The 17875-nt window shown below is 42.9% G+C and overlaps 1 protein-coding gene across 2 annotated transcripts in view; it reads left to right on the top strand.

The window, feature by feature from the left end:
- LOC129817623 (connector enhancer of kinase suppressor of ras 3-like) overlaps positions 1–17875 on the top strand; it is a 54724-nt gene that overhangs the window by 27965 nt on the left and 8884 nt on the right. The window contains exons 3-8 of one of the 2 annotated variants that reach the window (XM_055873052.1): positions 2159–2361; positions 3089–3176; positions 5509–5550; positions 16347–16466; positions 17241–17300; positions 17429–17497. In XM_055873052.1, coding sequence (XP_055729027.1) covers positions 2159–2361; positions 3089–3176; positions 5509–5550; positions 16347–16466; positions 17241–17300; positions 17429–17497 — 582 coding nt within the window. The remainder of the gene's footprint in view (positions 1–2158; positions 2362–3088; positions 3177–5508; positions 5551–16346; positions 16467–17240; positions 17301–17428; positions 17498–17875) is intronic. The other variant, XM_055873053.1, reaches the window with a different exon arrangement.

Raw genomic sequence — 17875 nt, forward strand, 5'->3', positions numbered from 1 at the left:
CATGTCTGTGTGCGTGTCTGTGTGCGTGTGTATGTGCGTGTGTATGTGTGTTCATAGTGATTAAGGTAATAATTTAAGAGATTTTATTTGATCTCAATCAGACCTTGTTGGACTTTCCCATCCCACCATCCTTTGCACTTAATTAAGGCCTTTTTACCTCCGTCTACCATAGCTGTGCTACAGGTGTTACAGGGCCAGTGATCCACAGGTGTTACAGAACCAGTGATCCACAGGTGTTACAGGGCCAGTGATCCACAGGTGTTACAGGGCTAGTGATCCACAGGTGTTACAGGGCTAGTGATCCACAGGTGTTACAGGGCCAGTGATCCACAGGTGTTACAGGGCCAGTGATCCACAGGTGTTACAGGGCCAGTGATCCACAGGTGTTACAGGGCCAGTGATCCACAGGTGTTACAGGGCTAGTGATCCACAGGTGTTACAGGGCTAGTGATCCACAGGTGTTACAGGGCCAGTGATCCACAGGTGTTACAGGGCCAGTGATCCACAGGTGTTACAGGGCCAGTGATCCACAGGTGTTACAGGGCCAGTGATCCACAGGTGTTACAGGGCTAGTGATCCACAGGTGTTACAGGGCCAGTGATCCACAGGTGTTACAGGGCTAGTGATCCACAGGTGTTACAGGGCCAGTGATCCACAGGTGTTACAGGGCCAGTGATCCACAGGTGTTACAGGGCCAGTGATCCACAGGTGTTACAGGGCCAGTGATCCACAGGTGTTAGCCTGCTATTAAACCCCTAGAGCTGTGTAGATATGAAAGGGTTGATAGTTCTCCCTTGCCATCTTCCTCCCTCCCTTGTTCACACACTTACATTTACACTCAGCACAAACAAAGACACACACACACACACACACACACACACACACACACACACACACACACACACACACACACACACACACACACACACACACACACACACACACACACTTAGAATTTGAGATAATTCAGGTAGACGTGGAAGGGAATATGTTTTAGTCAGATGATGTGCCATGCAGGTTGCCATGGTGACTGGTCCTGAGTGTAGGGGGACTTGAGAACTTTGTCATGAACTTGGTCAGAGGGACTTGGTCATGAGAAAGACCCTGGAGTCCTTAATCCTCTGTCACTCTACAATTCAACAGAAAGGTAATGACTGTGTCTGAAATGGCACCCTTTTCACTCTGTAGTGCACTACAAAGGTAGTGCACTATAGATGGAATAGGGTGCCATTTGGGACATAGGCAATGTTTTCTGAACCCAACCCAGTTGGAATTGATGACTTCATTTAAATTTTATTTATTTAACCTTTATTTAACTTGGCAAGTCAGTTAAGAACAAATTCTTATTTACAATGACGGCCTACCCCGGCCAAACCCGGACGACGCTGGGCCAATTGTGCGGCGCCCTATGGGACTCACAATTACGTCTGGATGTGATGCAGCCTGGATTACAACACACATGCTAATCACACTAATTACATTTACATTTACATTTAAGTCATTTAGCAGACGCTCTTATCCAGAGCGACTTACAAATTGGTGCATTCACCTTAAGATATCCAGTGGAACAGCCACTTTACAATAGTGCATCTAAATCTTATAAAGGGGGGGGGGGGGGGGGTCAGAAGGATTACTTTATCCTATCCTAGGTATTAATCAAAGCTCTGATAGCTACATGTATGGTATGTGACTATGATAAACTTAGTGAGTCAGATAACCTTGGTGTATTTCTTTCTTATTTTTGAATGTTGTGTTATGAGAATATGCCCATACATTTAAGCAATAAGTCACGAGGGTGTGTGGTATATGGCCAATATACCACGGCTAAGGGCTGTTCTTAACGCAACGCGGAGTGCCTGGATACAGCCGTTAGCCGTGGTATATTGGCCATATACCACAAACCCCCATATTGCTATTATAAACGGGTTACCAACATAATTAGAGCAGTAAAAATAAATATTTTGTCATACCCGTGGTATACGGTCTGATATTCCACGGCTGTCAGCCAATCAGCATTCAGGGCTCGAACCACCCAGTTTATAATTTACATTTCGGTATTTTAGCGGACTTACAAGTCAGTGCATTCAACTAGGGTGGTTAAAACAACCACAAATCACAGTCAATGCAAGTAAAAACTTTTATCTCTTTTGTCTTCCAGAACTATGGGGTGGAGAAAGACAACCTGAAGACTCTGGTTGGTCGTATGAGAGCGGCGTCCAACAACCTCCACAACTCAGCGTCGGAGCGCAGAAAGAACCCGCCGTACGAGGGCAAGAAGTCCCACAAACCCCCCAATGACTTCCTCACTGCTGTGGTGGAGGTCATCGGAGCAGCCAAGAGTCTACTGGCCTGGCTGGACAGGTAGGCTATACAAAACACACTTACACACATGCACGTAGGCAGTGGCACACACACACACACACACACACACACACACACACACACACACACACACACACACACACACACACACACACACACACACACACACACACACACACACACACACACACACACACTTAACATTTCACCTGGAAGGAATGCATTCTATTATGGTCTTAAGTGATGCCCATGTTAACATACATGTTATCTTGTTAAAGTCCTGACTTGAGGAAATGTTTTACTGTCTGGTAGTCAAAACAGCCACAGTGAAGTCTTTCCAAGTGAAGTAATGCAGCCGGTTGTATTCCTGTGCTTGTGTCGGCTTGAGACGCATTCCAGAAGGTCTCCGCTGCAAAATGAAACATCTGTATTGACGGACAACAGCAGATGCTGTTAGTAACCCCTCAAAACATGTTAGGGAGGGTACTGTAACCTACGTACATGACCAGTCAAAGCTCATCAAGTCAACAACAATAATTGCTATTACATTTCTCACATACCTGGGTCGTTTTTATTTAGATGCTGTCTTCATGCATCTGTCACACAACACTCATAATTGCTATATTATACAGAACCCTCATCACATTCAGCTCCATGATTGCACCTGATATTGTTATGATTGTACACATAGCGATAGATAGATTATTGCTGTGTTATTGGGGTTGTTGTAATTGGAATGGCTCCTCCTCTGGTCTCTATATAACAGGACTTCTCTGACGGGGATCAGTGACTTCACCTCCACTAAGAACAGGATCATTCAGCTGTGTCTGGAACTCACCTCCACCGTTCAGAAGGTTTGTTCTCTAATCAGCACTATTCACTCTCATGAGGTTTCATGGGACTTTGGAATGACTTTGCATATAAGGAAACTACTTGTGTGTGTTTGTTAAATTAGCATGATGCATGAATATTTCTTTCATGCTCGTAGTCAACACACAAATTAAAATAGAGCCCCTCTCATGAACGTTCTGGGAACCAAAAATGACAGTTTTTAAGGCATGTAAAAAGCAAACCATCTCTGAGAAAATTGTCTGTGGTTTCAAAGGTAGCCCATCTTACATGAACTTGTAGGGTCACAATGTCAGTCACACGAGACCTTAAAAACCCTGCATCAGAGGCTACTTCTTTTGATCTGTTACACATTGAGGTGGAGTTCAAATAGGAAGTGTTAGCTGAAGGTGTGGACCACACAGACACTCACCACAGGATGCAATAAGAACTGGACCACTGAATTGTTAGTTTTTATTTAATTTTTTAAAATAATTTTTTAAGAGGGTGGATCAGCTTTAATATTGCGGATAGATTGTTGCTTTCATCAATGTAATTGTCTGCATCATTTCCAATCCCCCATATATTTTTGGGGTAAATATATATATCTATATATATACACATACATACACATACACACATCCACACATATATATAAACATTCATACATATACACATACATACACATATACAGTTGAAGTCAGAAGTTTACATACACTTAGGTTGGAGTCATTAAAACTCGTTTTTCAACCACTCCAGAAATTTCTTCTTGACATCATTTTCTGGAATTTTCCAAGCTGTTTTAGGGCACAGTCAACTTAGTGTATGTAAACTTCTGATCCACTGGAATTGTGATACAGTGAATTATAAGTGAAATAATCTGTCTGTAAACAATTGTTGGAAAAATTACTTGTGTCATGCACAAAGTAGATGTCCTAACCGACTTGCCAAAACTAGTTTGTTAACAAGAAATTTGTGGAGTGGTTGAAAAACAAGTTTTAATGACTCCAACCTAAGTGTATGTAAACTTCCGACTTCAACTGTATACACATACACATTTTTTTTAGAATATACCTTCCTGTATTATTCTCCTACCACCCCTCCTCCAACTGGAGTAAACTAGTGAACAACAACACTTAGGCTTCTACTTCCAGCTTATACATACTATATACATTTTACAGACACAATCTATTTTACAATAGTTATATTTTGTTTGTTTTTAGTCCTGGCTTTCCTCAATTTCTGATGTCCATCCAGTTTGATTTATATTATTTATATTTGTAACTGTGTCACGGCCGTCGAAAGAAGTGGACCAAAGTGCAGCGTGGTGATCGTACATATCCTTTTATTATTGAATGTCGCCAACAAAACAAGAAACAAAATAAACGACCGTGAAGCTTCCGAGGGCTATAGTGCCACTAACAAAAGTCAACTACCCACAATCACAAGTGGGAAAAAGGGCTACCTAAGTATGATTCCCAATCAGAGACAACGATAGACAGCTGTCCCTGATTGAGAACCATACCCGGCCAACACATAGAAATACAAAAACATAGAAATCAGAACATAGAATGCCCACCCCAAATCACACCCTGACCAAACCAAAATAGAGACATAAAAAGGCTTGACACTGTGCTATTTCACAAAAGTTCTGAACCTATATACATTTTACAGACCCTGTATGTTTTACATTTGTTATGTTGTTGGTATCAGTCCCACCCAACAGCTCCATTCAACCCCTCCCATCTATCTCTTAACACCATCCAATTTGGATTTCTATTTGACATATATTTTTCAACTGTGCTGTGATGCTTCACAAAAGTACCCACTGAAGACCTCCACCAGCAGCACATGGGAGGAGGAAAGATCAGCCTAATTCTGCTCTCTCCCTCAAAACGTGAAGTATACAGAGTCTGTTATGTCCCAAATGGAACCATGTTCCCTATATAGTGCACTAGCCAATAGGGTCCTGGTCAAAAGTAGTGCACTAAAAAGGGAACATGTTGCTATTTAGGACACAGGCATAGTGAAGGATACAGAGTGGGAGCAGTGTCCTCTCCACCTCACTGCTCCCTATAGTTAAGTGCCGTCCCACAGATCTGTCGTGCAATCATCTTGTCACACTGTTTACAGGGAGTTGTTATTTAAGTGCCCACAAGACACATCGTCCTGTATATTTGGGATGCTTTTTGCATTCCTGTTTGGTTTCACTCCCAATTTTTTTTTCCCACAAATATTTGTCCTCCGCTCACTGCTAATTTGTGTTTTCGCCACTATTTCCTGCTACGCCTCAGAGGGACACAGCTTAAGTGTTTTACTGTAGCATCTTGTGAAATATACTTCTGTCTCTGATTGCAGGACTGCACAGTTTATGACATGGAGGAGAAGATTCTGGAAGTGGTAAGTGGTACATCCTCTTTTTACCTCTGGTCTGGTCTGTTCACCAGTCAGCCCTGGAGCTTCAAAATAAACACACTGCATACAGATATACACACAGGAAGCACACACACACACACACAAGTACACACACTTCCCTTTCCTGTAGAGACTGCCATGGTTCTTGTGATGTCTGATGTGTTCCCGTATGGGTGCAGGGCTTTGTTTATACAGTTCAGAGCTGTTTTCCAAATGAAACCCTATTCCCTATATAGTGTACTATTATTGACCAGACCCCTATGGACATGGTCAAAAGTCGTGCACTACATGGGGAATAGGGTGCCATTTGGGATGCAGCCCCAGTGCTGTGATGGTCTACAGAAGCCCTGCTTCCACATCCTGTGTGAGATAGCCCTGCCTGGGGGGCCGTTGGGCTACACAGTCAGCTGAAAACTTAATTAACTAAGTGATAATATTAGTTTGGATCAGCAGTTTCCCTCAGAAGTTTCCCTCAGACCTACTGTATAACCTCAGCCTCCCATGCTGTGCTGTTTACAGCCAAGTTGTACAATGCTTATGTAAGTCTGTGTCAGGCTGTTGCAGCTTTAAAGCTAATATCCTACAATACTACCCATTTTGCCATGAGGCAGAGAGAAAACTTTGCAGTTTTAAAGTTTAAATTAAAGTGCATTTATGTTTTTTTTAAATACAGAAAGTATTGAGTTGTGCATACCAATATCCCTGTAAGCCTCCTAGGCCCATGTTTCCCAGTGTTAAGAAATTGTAGATGAATAATATTAGAGTCTTTCCACCAATTCAGTGCCTTTTGAGAAGTGTAACTTGGTAAAAAAAAAACGATGTTAATTTCACTGAATTTCAACATTCTGTCATAAAGAGCACACAACTTCATAAAAAACATACTTTCCTATCTCAAGAGGTTGATGATTTATTCTTAAATCAGCCATGAATCCCCTTGTAACAGGGGGAATGGAAGCTTGTTGTGTGCAAGAGGGAGCCATGAATCCCCTTGTGACAGGGGAAATGGAAGCTTGTTGTGTGCAACAGGGAGCCATGAATCCCCTTGTAACAGGGAATGGAAGCTTGTTGTGTGCAAGAGGGAGCCATGAATCCCCTTGTAACAGGGAATGGAAGCTTGTTGTGTGCAAGAGGGAGCCATGAATCCCCTTGTAACAGGGGGAATGGAAGCTTGTTGTGTGCAACAGGGAGCCATGAATCCCCTTGTAACAGGGGGAATGGAAGCTTGTTGTGTGCAAGAGGGAGCCATGAATCCCCTTGTAACAGGGGGAATGGAAGCTTGTTGTGTGCAAGAGGGAGCCATGAATCCCCTTGTAACAGGGGGAATGGAAGCTTGTTGTGTGCAACAGGGAGCCATGAATCCCCTTGTAACAGGGAATGGAAGCTTGTTGTGTGCAAGAGGGAGCCATGAATCCCCTTGTAACAGGGGGAATGGAAGCTTGTTGTGTGCAACAGGGAGCCATGAATCCCCTTGTAACAGGGGGAATGGAAGCTTGTTGTGTGCAAGAGGGAGCCATGAATCCCCTTGTAACAGGGGGAATGGAAGCTTGTTGTGTGCAAGAGGGAGCCATGAATCCCCTTGTAACAGGGGAAATTTAAGCTTGTTGTGTGCAAGAGGGAGCCATGAATCCCCTTGTAACAGGGGGAATGGAAGCTTGTTGTGTGCAACAGGGAGCCATAAATCCCCTTGTAACAGGGGAAATGGAAGCTTGTTGTGTGCAACAGGGAGCCATGAATCCCCTTGTAACAGGGGAAATGGAAGCTTGTTATGTGCAACAGGGAGCCATGAATCCCCTTGTAACAGGGGGAATGGAAGCTTGTTGTGTGCAACAGGGAGCCATGAATCCCCTTGTAACAGGGGAAATGGAAGCTTGTTGTGTGCAAGAGGGAGCCATGAATCCCCTTGTAACAGGGGAAATGGAAGCTTGTTGTGTGCAAGAGGGAGCCATGAATCCCCTTGTAACAGGGGGAATGGAAGCTTGTTGTGTGCAACAGGGAGCCATGAATCCCCTTGTAACAGGGGAAATGGAAGCTTGTTGTGTGCAAGAGGGAGCCATGAATCCCCTTGTAACAGGGGAAATGGAAGCTTGTTGTGTGCAAGAGGGAGCCATGAATCCCCTTGTAACAGGGGAAATGGAAGCTTGTTATGTGCAACAGGGAGCCATGAATCCCCTTGTAACAGGGGAAATGGAAGCTTGTTGTGTGCAAGAGGGAGCCATGAATCCCCTTGTAACAGGGGAAATGGAAGCTTGTTGTGTGCAAGAGGGAGCCATGAATCCCCTTGTAACAGGGGGAATGGAAGCTTGTTGTGTGCAACAGGGAGCCATGAATCCCCTTGTAACAGGGGGAATGGAAGCTTGTTGTGTGCAAGAGGGAGCCATGAATCCCCTTGTAACAGGGGGAATGGAAGCTTGTTGTGTGCAAGAGGGAGCCATGAATCCCCTTGTAACAGGGGGAATGGAAGCTTGTTGTGTGCAAGAGGGAGCCATGAATCCCCTTGTAACAAGGGGAATGGAAGCTTGTTGTGTGCAAGAGGGAGCCATGAATCCCCTTGTAACAGGGGGAATGGAAGCTTGTTGTGTGCAACAGGGAGCCATGAATCCCCTTGTAACAGGGGGAATGGAAGCTTGTTGTGTGCAAGAGGGAGCCATGAATCCGCTTGTAACAGGGGGAATGGAAGCTTGTTGTGTGCAAGAGGGAGCCATGAATCCCCTTGTAACAGGGGGAATGGAAGCTTGTTGTTGTCAAGAGGGAGCCATGAATCCCCTTGTAACAGGGGGAATGGAAGCTTGTTGTGTGCAAGAGGGAGCCATGAATCCCCTTGTAACAGGGGGAATGGAAGCTTGTTGTGTGCAAGAGGGAGCCATGAATCCCCTTGTAACAGGGGAAATGGAAGCTTGTTGTGTGCAAGAGGGAGCCATGAATCCCCTTGTAACAGGGAATGGAAGCTTGTTGTGTGCAAGAGGGAGCCATGAATCCCCTTGTAACAGGGGGAATGGAAGCTTGTTGTGTGCAAGAGGGAGTGGCAATTGAATGCAAGCTTCATACCTTTTTTACATGTATTTTTTATATATTTCTAGCCTGTCTATCTATGGGTAACAGGTTTGACTTGTTATGCTCGACCCACTCAGTTTTCCACCACAAAACATCAGAACATGTCCAAAAAGAGTAGAACTAGCTCACCTGCTTTTACACTATGATTTGAATATTAAATGTTCAATCTTAATTTAGAATTTTTTTTTTTTTAAAGGAATAGTTTTACCATATTATAACAGTTATGTTCACGTTACAGGGTTGACCTTAAAATGAGGGAAAGACGTCCACGGACCCCACTTTGAGAACCACTGGTGTAGAGTTCTCTAGGAACACACTAACACCTCCCTCTATTTTTGAAGACCCCTAACTACAGCCCCAAGCACCAAGTAATGGCAAAGCTATGACAACATGGATTGTAAAAGGGCCCTACCTATCTGCCCTATGTTATGACTTAGAATGAGTGGCACCTTGTGGTGCAACTGAAGTTCCTATGGTAACTTGTTTGTCAGAAGACAAATCCAAAACAGAAGGGTGTAGAAAACAACGAAATTTAATTAAATGAGTGGCAGTGTACAGAGCTACAAGCACAAGGCAAAGTAACACCCATGCTAAAATGTCCCTTGAAAGAACCCCAGTCATTATGAGCCATTATACAACGAGTGGGTCTAATCCTGAATGCTGATTGGTTAAAAGTGCATTCCAGCTGGTATCTATTCCAAGTAACCACCGGCTAAATCAATTTACTCTGTTCCATCTGACTTTGCAATCCACTGTCTCATCAGCCTAGGCAGGGAAATTATAAACTTGATCTCCACTATTAAAAGCATCTAGACATGATCTCACATTTCTTTTAGACTAACATTTAGTTTTCAACAGCTGAGATTTGTATAAACCTTGTTGTCTGTCTCTCCGACATCTGCAACATTGTTTCAATATTCAAATTCGATCTCCAACTGTCCCATAGTAAAGGAAGTGTTAGGGTCGGGAGTCGGAACAAGAGAGAGAGGCAGGCAGAGTTTCTCAACCAGTCGAAATCATGAATCAACTGGCATCATTTTTATGGATATATACAAAGAAATGTCAATTGAAAAAATATATATTCTTCTCTGCTTGTGCTGTACAATTTATGACCATTGCAATAAATAATACTAAGTTCACCTTTTTAACATGTAGCATTTCATTATCCCTCGGTTGATGAGAAACCTTCCCTGGTCGTGGTGGCTCTACTACCATTTCTTCTTCTCCACCACTTGTTCCTTTCAGTTTTCTCACCGCCTCCAGATAGGAGACACTCTGGACACTCCTTACCCTTGACACCTCATTCTCCTTCACCCTAACAGGGCACCCCAAGAATTCAGGCGCATGTTCACCTCCACAGTTGCAGCATTTCCCTTCATCTGACATACGATATTCTTTCCTTCTGTACACACTTGACACATGACCAAATCTATTAAATTTATGACACTTAACGGGCTTGTACACAAAAGCTCTTACAGGGTATCTCATGAATCCTAACTTTATACAGTGGTTCGTCCTTTAAAAGTTGCAGCATACTGCAGCCCATCTTCAATGGTACCGCAGAATTATATGGCACATTATTTAAGTGTCAGCCATTGTAACCATTAAAGTTAGTTGGTGCTAGTTTGACCACCAGAGGGCATCTTTGAGAAGCATTTGATAGCCTTCAATAGTGGCTGTACTAGAGAATTTAAAACCTTTTTTTGAGAGAACATAGTACATGGGACTGATTTTAGGAAAGTTTGCGTAATTAATTTGCTTAATATTATGGTGTTTCTATTCCAAGAAAAACTAAAAAAAACTCTGGGTTTCCGTTAGGATGGAAAGGAAAATATGGCGCTGTACAACATGACGGTCGGGAGTAGGCTACAGTACTGGGCTATTTAGCTAAAGAATCCCCATGTCGTGCGGGCCCGCGGGAGACCAGGGTTCAATTCCCTGACTGGGAGGAAGTAGTAGGCTGTCCTTGTAAATAAGAATTTTGTCCGGTTGGGATATCCTTGTCTCATCGCGCTCCAGCGACTCCTGTAGCGGGCCGGGCGCAGTGCGCGCTAACCGAGGGGGCCAAGTGCATGGTGTTTCCTCCGACACATTGGTGCTGCTGGCTTCCGGGTTGGAGGCGCGCTGTGTTAAGAAGCAGTGCGGCTTGGTTGGGTTGTGCTTCGGAGGACGCATGGCTTTCGACCTTCGTCTCTCCCGAGCCCGTACGGGAGTTGTAGCGATGAGACAAGATAGTAATTACTAGCGATTGGATACCACGAAAATTGGGGAGAAAAGAGGGTAAAATGTAAAATAAAAAATAAATAAAAATACTTGTAGGCTATTGCTTCTAACTTCAATATGCTCTTTTAACACCACTTTTAACAGCACATTACTCAACACTAGTGAGACTCATGTCGCCTAGGGTAGGCCTGCAGTACATCGAAAAATATTGACCTCCAATAATTACATATGGGTCTCAGGTATCAAACCTGCATCTGTAGCAACACATTTGCACTGTGATGCAGTGTCTTAGACCGCTGCGCCAATCGGGAGGGCTATTATAATACTGTACATGGTGTCCAGGTCAGGATAACCAAAACATTTCTTTATTAAAGACTATCAGAAAGAATGTTGGTACTTATTTATTTTGATCCAAAGCCATGAATGAGTGAGTCACTCAGTTTTATGTAGGTGCCAAGGCTATGTGACTGTGCCATCAACTTGATAATATATAATGATATTTTGGATGTTATTTTGTTTTCAAAAAACAAAAGTGAGCGATTGTAGTCTGAATAAAGGCCAAAATAATATTTGTAAAGGCCAAAACATTTATTTTTGCTTTTAGAGGGAGAGATACGCTGGGCCAATTGGGCGCCGCCCTATGGGACTCCCAATTATGGTCGGATGTGATACATAATAATAATAATAAAAATAATACTTTTTGTTGTATTATTTGTTGAGTCTTTTCTGGTGTATTAAACTGAAATTGCAACCAATCACGGATGGTTGTGATACAGCCAACCTAACTAAGAAATACATTTGACGATAGAATTCTCCCCCTACCCTCCTTCTAGGCAAGTATATTGTCCAGCTACCTGCTAATAGCCATAAGGACACTGTACAACGTGACCGTGTGTGTTTGAAAGAGTATTTTCCAGTAAGCAACAATTTGTTTACCTTCATTACACAACTTTGTTCCAATTTTCTGTAATTCAGTGATATTTGTTCTCATAGTAATTCGTTATGAATCCATAACTAAATAAACATCTGTATTTTTATCATTATTTTATTAATGAAAGCATAAAGATGCTGATGAAGAAATACAGTACTGTATAGTATATGCTTTATCCAACATTTTGCGGTTACATGAGATGACCCACACGCAGCTTTATGTAGGTGCCGAGGCTATATGACTGTGCCATCAACTTGATTATTTAGCAGACATCACTTGCTTATATTCAGTCAACACATATATCTTAAGAATATCATGGAATATAATTGAACATTTTCATTTCTCCATGCTTGTCTCAGAGGTGGTGGAGTTCCAGAGCTCACAGGTATGCCTGGCATGGATTATGACTCCCATCTCGTTCCTCGCCCTCTTCAACGCGTCATTCTCCGCCCTCCGCCAATGCCGCCTGGCTCTGGACCAATGCATCAGCTGTCGCCCCTCAGATAATGTTTCTCTTTCTGCTGGTCTCCCTTCAATGACTCGATCTCGGTCTTCAAAGTTTGAATCTGATCCATGTGCACCTTCATCAGATGAGCAGAATGGTACCGTCCTGAGCCCCCATCCATTACAGTGGCCTATGATAGAAACGGTAGATCAATTAAGAATTAAAAGTGACTCCAACACACAAATGCTGCGTACACATTTTAAGAATCTAGCAAAACTAACCGCTTTCTTGGCAACCATGCGTTTTTTCGTTGCGGCCCGTTGGCCAACCCTTTATCCACTGATCTCCACGGATGGTTGTCGGCATGGTTGTATGCTCTGCAAAAACACATTCACGTTTTTAGTACCCAACATTTTTTATTCAACCCTTATTTAATTATCGATTTTATTACACAGTATGCCTACACATTGATAGGCTATATACTGTATAATAAAAAAATAAGAAAATGCACTGAAACCAAAATACCTTTAGTTTTGGTGATTCTCTCAGCTCCGGCTTATTTTGAAGTCCTGGTTACGGTCCTAACCCTGGAACGGGTAGCACCACAGAAAGAAGCTGGTGGTTACAGTCCTAACCCTGGAACGGGTAGCACCACAGAAAGAAGCTGGTGGTTACAGTCCTAACCCTGGAACGGGTAGCACCATAGAAAGAAGCTGGTGGTTACAGTCCTAACCCTGGAACAGGTAGCACCACAGAAAGAAGCTGGTGGTTACAGTCCTAACCCTGGAACGGGTAGCACCATAGAAAGAAGCTGGTGGTTACAGTCCTAACCCTGGAACGGGTAGCACCATAGAAAGAAGCTGGTGGTTACAGTCCTAACCCTGGAACGGGTAGCACCATAGAAAGAAGCTGGTGGTTACAGTCCTAACCCTGGAAGGGGTAGCACCATAGAAAGAAGCTGGTGGTTACAGTCCTAACCCTGGAACGGGTAGCACCACAGAAAGAAGCTGGTGGTTACAGTCCTAACCCTGGAACGGGTAGCACCACAGAAAGAAGCTGGTGGTTACAGTCCTATCCCTGGAACGGGTAGCACCATAGAAAGAAGCTGGTGGTTACAGTCCTAACACTGGAACAGGTAGCACCATAGAAAGAAGCTGGTGGTTACAGTCCTAACCCTGGAACAGGTAGCACCATAGAAAGAAGCTGGTGGTTACAGTCCTAACCCTGGAACAGGTAGCACCATAGAAAGAAGCTGGCTTGATGAAAACCATGTCCATTTCGTCTGTTCTCTTTGGTCGCAATGTCATATTTTTTTTTTTTAGATAAACAGCTCGTTTTTGAATGGTAACTGTGTTAAGGGTGGAGTTTGGGGCGGGGTGAGGAGTACTGGAAAGGTGTGACATTCACAGTACAGTAGCTGGGCAATAGAGTCTATTGTCCTGCTAATCGTGCTATAAGTGTTTGAAAACCTGTTTTCAAAATGCCACCAGCTGTCCATCACTACTGTAAATAAATACACAGCATCTTGTTTACATGAATTTTTCACACCATTATTGGTTACATTGTTTTAGTTTGAACGTGCAGACAGGCACTAAGACCAGCAGGAACGGTTCCCTAGTCAGCGCCATTATTAGTGCAATGTCCCTTAAAGTGTTGCTCTGTGCAACCCAGTGGGGAGGGGTGGGGGTCCACCCCCCCTCCCACTTCATCCTCCTTCCTTCCATATGGGCTAGGTCTGTCTTCTGTGCGCGGCTCTGCGGCCCATCCCGTGCCCCCTGCCCTCGTGCTTTGAACCTCGCGCGCCCATCACTATTTCAGTGGATACAGCTGGAGAACTGCAAGGCAGTCCCATTCTGCACCTCTCGGGAGTCATGACCAATATGACCAATATATATTGTCCTGCTAATAACAGGGTTAATAATATATCTGTGAGAATATCCAATGGGCTTTTATATAATTCTAAATTAATAATAATATTAATCACTTTTTTTTAAATAACAATATTTTGGAGATGATTTCGTTTTCAAATAACGTAAAATGAGCGAGAAAAAGGACATTCTTGAACACATTGACATTGTTTCTAATTTGTAAATAAAGCCAGTTTGTTATTTAGAATTGTTTATTGTTTTTAGAGGGAGAGAAACCAAAACCTACAGTCATCTCATGGGTCTCCCAGTCGAGGCCAGCATGGGTATTGAACCAGCATCAGTAGCAATGCAGCTTGCACTGCGATTCAGTGTCTTAGACCGCTATGCCACTCAGGCGCTGTACAATGTCACCGGCTACAGTACTACAGAAACACAGTAGCACCTTGGGACCCAAAAGCATAATCAGTGCTCTAACTCCCCCTTGTGCTGGTCTGGTGCAATGACGTTGTGATGCAGGGTACCGTACTAAACCACAAATTACCTCTAAGTCCCGCAGCATAATCGCAAAACTTTTAGTGGAGCAACCACTGTATGAGAAGGGAGAGATTCTTCATCAAAGAACAGTAGCATGGATGAAGTGAGTCTTAACAAACGCTTTTTCTGCTCCGCAGACACACAAACAATCTAAATAAGACCACTTCTTGTGACTCTCACTGACTCCACACTTTCTTCCAAGACAATAAACGGATTTCCCAAGTACCATTGATCCAAAACCCTGACTCTGACCAAAAATCAATTCTTGTGGTTTCCTATTTTCCAACATTGCTTTACTTCTCGTTTCCCTTTTTGTTTGCCACTGTAACCCACTCATTCTCACTTTCTGGTCTATTAGCGTCACTCGACTCACTAGCAGTTTCAAACAAAACCTCAGTTTCCGCCATCTTCCGTCCCCCACATCCATTTCTTCCAACCTCCAAACACAGGCTTCTCTGGCATTATCACTTAATTATAAACTGGGTGATTCGAGCCCTGAGTGCTGATTGGCTGACAGCCGTGGTATATCAGACCATAAACCACGGGAATGACAAAATATTTATTTTTACTTCTCTAATTACGTTGGTAACCAGTTTATAATAGCAATAAGGCACCTGGGTGGTATATGGCCAATATACCATGAGTAAGGGCTGTATCCAGGCACTCCAGGCACAATCCAGTCATTAGCACTAACGTGTGACTGCAGTCTTTCCCTCCCCTCACCTGAAGTTAACTCCATCATGCATGATCACACACCAGAGATCCAACACACCAGAATAGCTCTTTACAACAACCATAACCTCGTCCCTAGGCTAATTGTGCATACATTGCGAGGCATTGTCTTGTTAATGAGATTACAATGACGATGGTTATTTCCCCAAAGTTCAGTATACTGAACAAAAATATAAAATGCAACGTGCAACAATTTCTAAGATTTTACTGAGTTACATACATGTATGAGGAAAAAGGTCAATTGAAATAAATTCATTCGGTCCTAATCTATGGATTTCACATGACTGGGAATACAGATATGCATCTTAGGGTTACAGATACCTTTAAAAAAAAATGGGCCTCACAATGGGCCTCAGGATCTCGTTGGGGTATTTTTGTATATTCAAATTGTCAATCGATAAAATGCAATTGCGTTTGTTGTCTGTAGCTTATGCCTGCCTATGCCATAACCCCACTGCCACAGTGGGGCACTCAAATCGCTTACCCACACAACTCCATACACATGGTCTGCGGTTGTGAGGCCAGTTGGACGTACTGCCAAATTTTCTAAAACGATGTTGGAGGCGGCTTATGGTACAGAAATGAATAATCAATTCTCTGCCAACAGCTCTGGTGGACATTCCTGCAGTCAGTATACCAATTGCATGCTCCCTCAACTTGAGACATTTGTGGCATTGTGTTGTGTGAAAAAACTGCACATTTTAGAGTAGCCAGTTATTGTCCCCAGCACAAGGTGCACCTGTATGCCACACCTGTCAGGTGGATGGATTATCTTGGAAAAGGAGAAATGCTCACTAACAGGGATGTAAATACATTTGTGTACAATATTTTAGAGAAATAAGCTTTTTGTGCGTATGGAACATTTCTGGGATATTTTATTTCAGCTTAGAAAATATGGGATCAACACTTTACATGTTGCGTTGATATTTTTGTTCAGTGTATATTGGTGTTCTGAGACAACGTAGCTGAGTGTATTCAGTTATATGTTCCATTCCAGTCTGTGGCTCTGAACGTGATCAGTGAGCAGACGATGAGGACGACCTCTGACCCCCAGAAGAGTCAGATGGCCTGTCTGGAGGAGGTCCATATCACCAACATCAGACCTAGGGATGGACTGGTGAGAAGAGTTAGGCTGCATCCCAAATGGCACCCTATACCGTATACAGTGGTGTAAATACTTTAAAGTACTACTTAATTCAATTTTTGGGGTATCTGTACTTTACTTTACTATTTATATTTTTGCATACTTTTACTTCACTACATTCCTAAAATATATATATATTTTTACTCCATAAATGTTCCCTGACACCCAAAGTACTTGTTACATTTTGACAGGAAAATTGTCCAATTCACACACTTATCAAGAGAACATCCCTGGTCATCCATACTGTCTCTGATCTGGTGGCCTCAGTGAACACAAACGCTTCGTTTGTAAATTATGTCTGAGTGTTGGAATTTGAAATGGTTTATACTTTTACTTTTGATACTTAAGTATATTTTAGCAATTATATTTACTTTTGATACTTAAGTATACTTAAAACCAAATACTTTTAGACTTTAACTCAAGTAATATTTTACTGGTTGACTTTTACTTTAACTTGAGTCATTTTCTATTAAGGTATCTTTACTTTTACTCAAGTATGACAATTTAGTACTTTTTCCGCCGCTGACCGTATACTTTATAATGCACAACGTTTGACCAGGGTCCATAGGTGTCAGGTCAAAAAGTTGTGAATATATAGGAAATAGGTTGGCATATAAGAAGCTGACTTATACTTGAAATTAGAGAAGAGTCTTACATGATCAACCCAAGCTAGATGTACTGCTTGATTTCTCAGACTCTGAGATTGATTGCTTCTTCCTTACATTATACTGTCCTGTATCATCTCAGGGGTTGTATATCAAATCCACCTATGACGGGCTTCACATCATCACTGGAACTACAGAACATGTGAGTATCCCGTCTATCCCGATAGTAGTAGTCCAAGATAGTCTGGAGTGATCCAGTCAGAGTGAATGTACAGTACCGTGATGTCTCCTTGCTCACCATCTGTCTTTATGTTGTCCTCTGCCCTCCAGTCTCCAGCAGATAGAACACACAGGATCCACGCAGGAGACGAGGTCGTCCAGGTCAACAAGCAGACAGTGGTAGCTACCTCATAGAGCTTCTCTCATCGGTCCATTATCTCTCAGCCTAACTCAGGGCTGAGAGAGACCAAATATCTTTGTTAAATCAACAACAAGCACAGGGATAGACAGAAAGTCTATCAGTAATGATAGGAGCACAGGGATAGACAGAAAGTCTATCAGTAATGATAGGAGCACAGTGATAGACAGACAGTCTATCAGTAATGATAGGAGCACAGGGATAGACAGAAAGTCTATCAGTAATGATAGGAGCACAGTGATAGACAGAAAGTGTTGATGATGAAGGGTCTGCTGATGGGACTGATGATGGGAGTCATGATGATGGATGTGATGATGGTAGTGATGATGATGAATGTGATGACTGGAGTGATGATGATG

Source organism: Salvelinus fontinalis, chromosome 20, assembly GCF_029448725.1.
Source record: "Salvelinus fontinalis isolate EN_2023a chromosome 20, ASM2944872v1, whole genome shotgun sequence".
Taxonomy (NCBI): Eukaryota; Metazoa; Chordata; class Actinopteri; order Salmoniformes; family Salmonidae; genus Salvelinus; species Salvelinus fontinalis.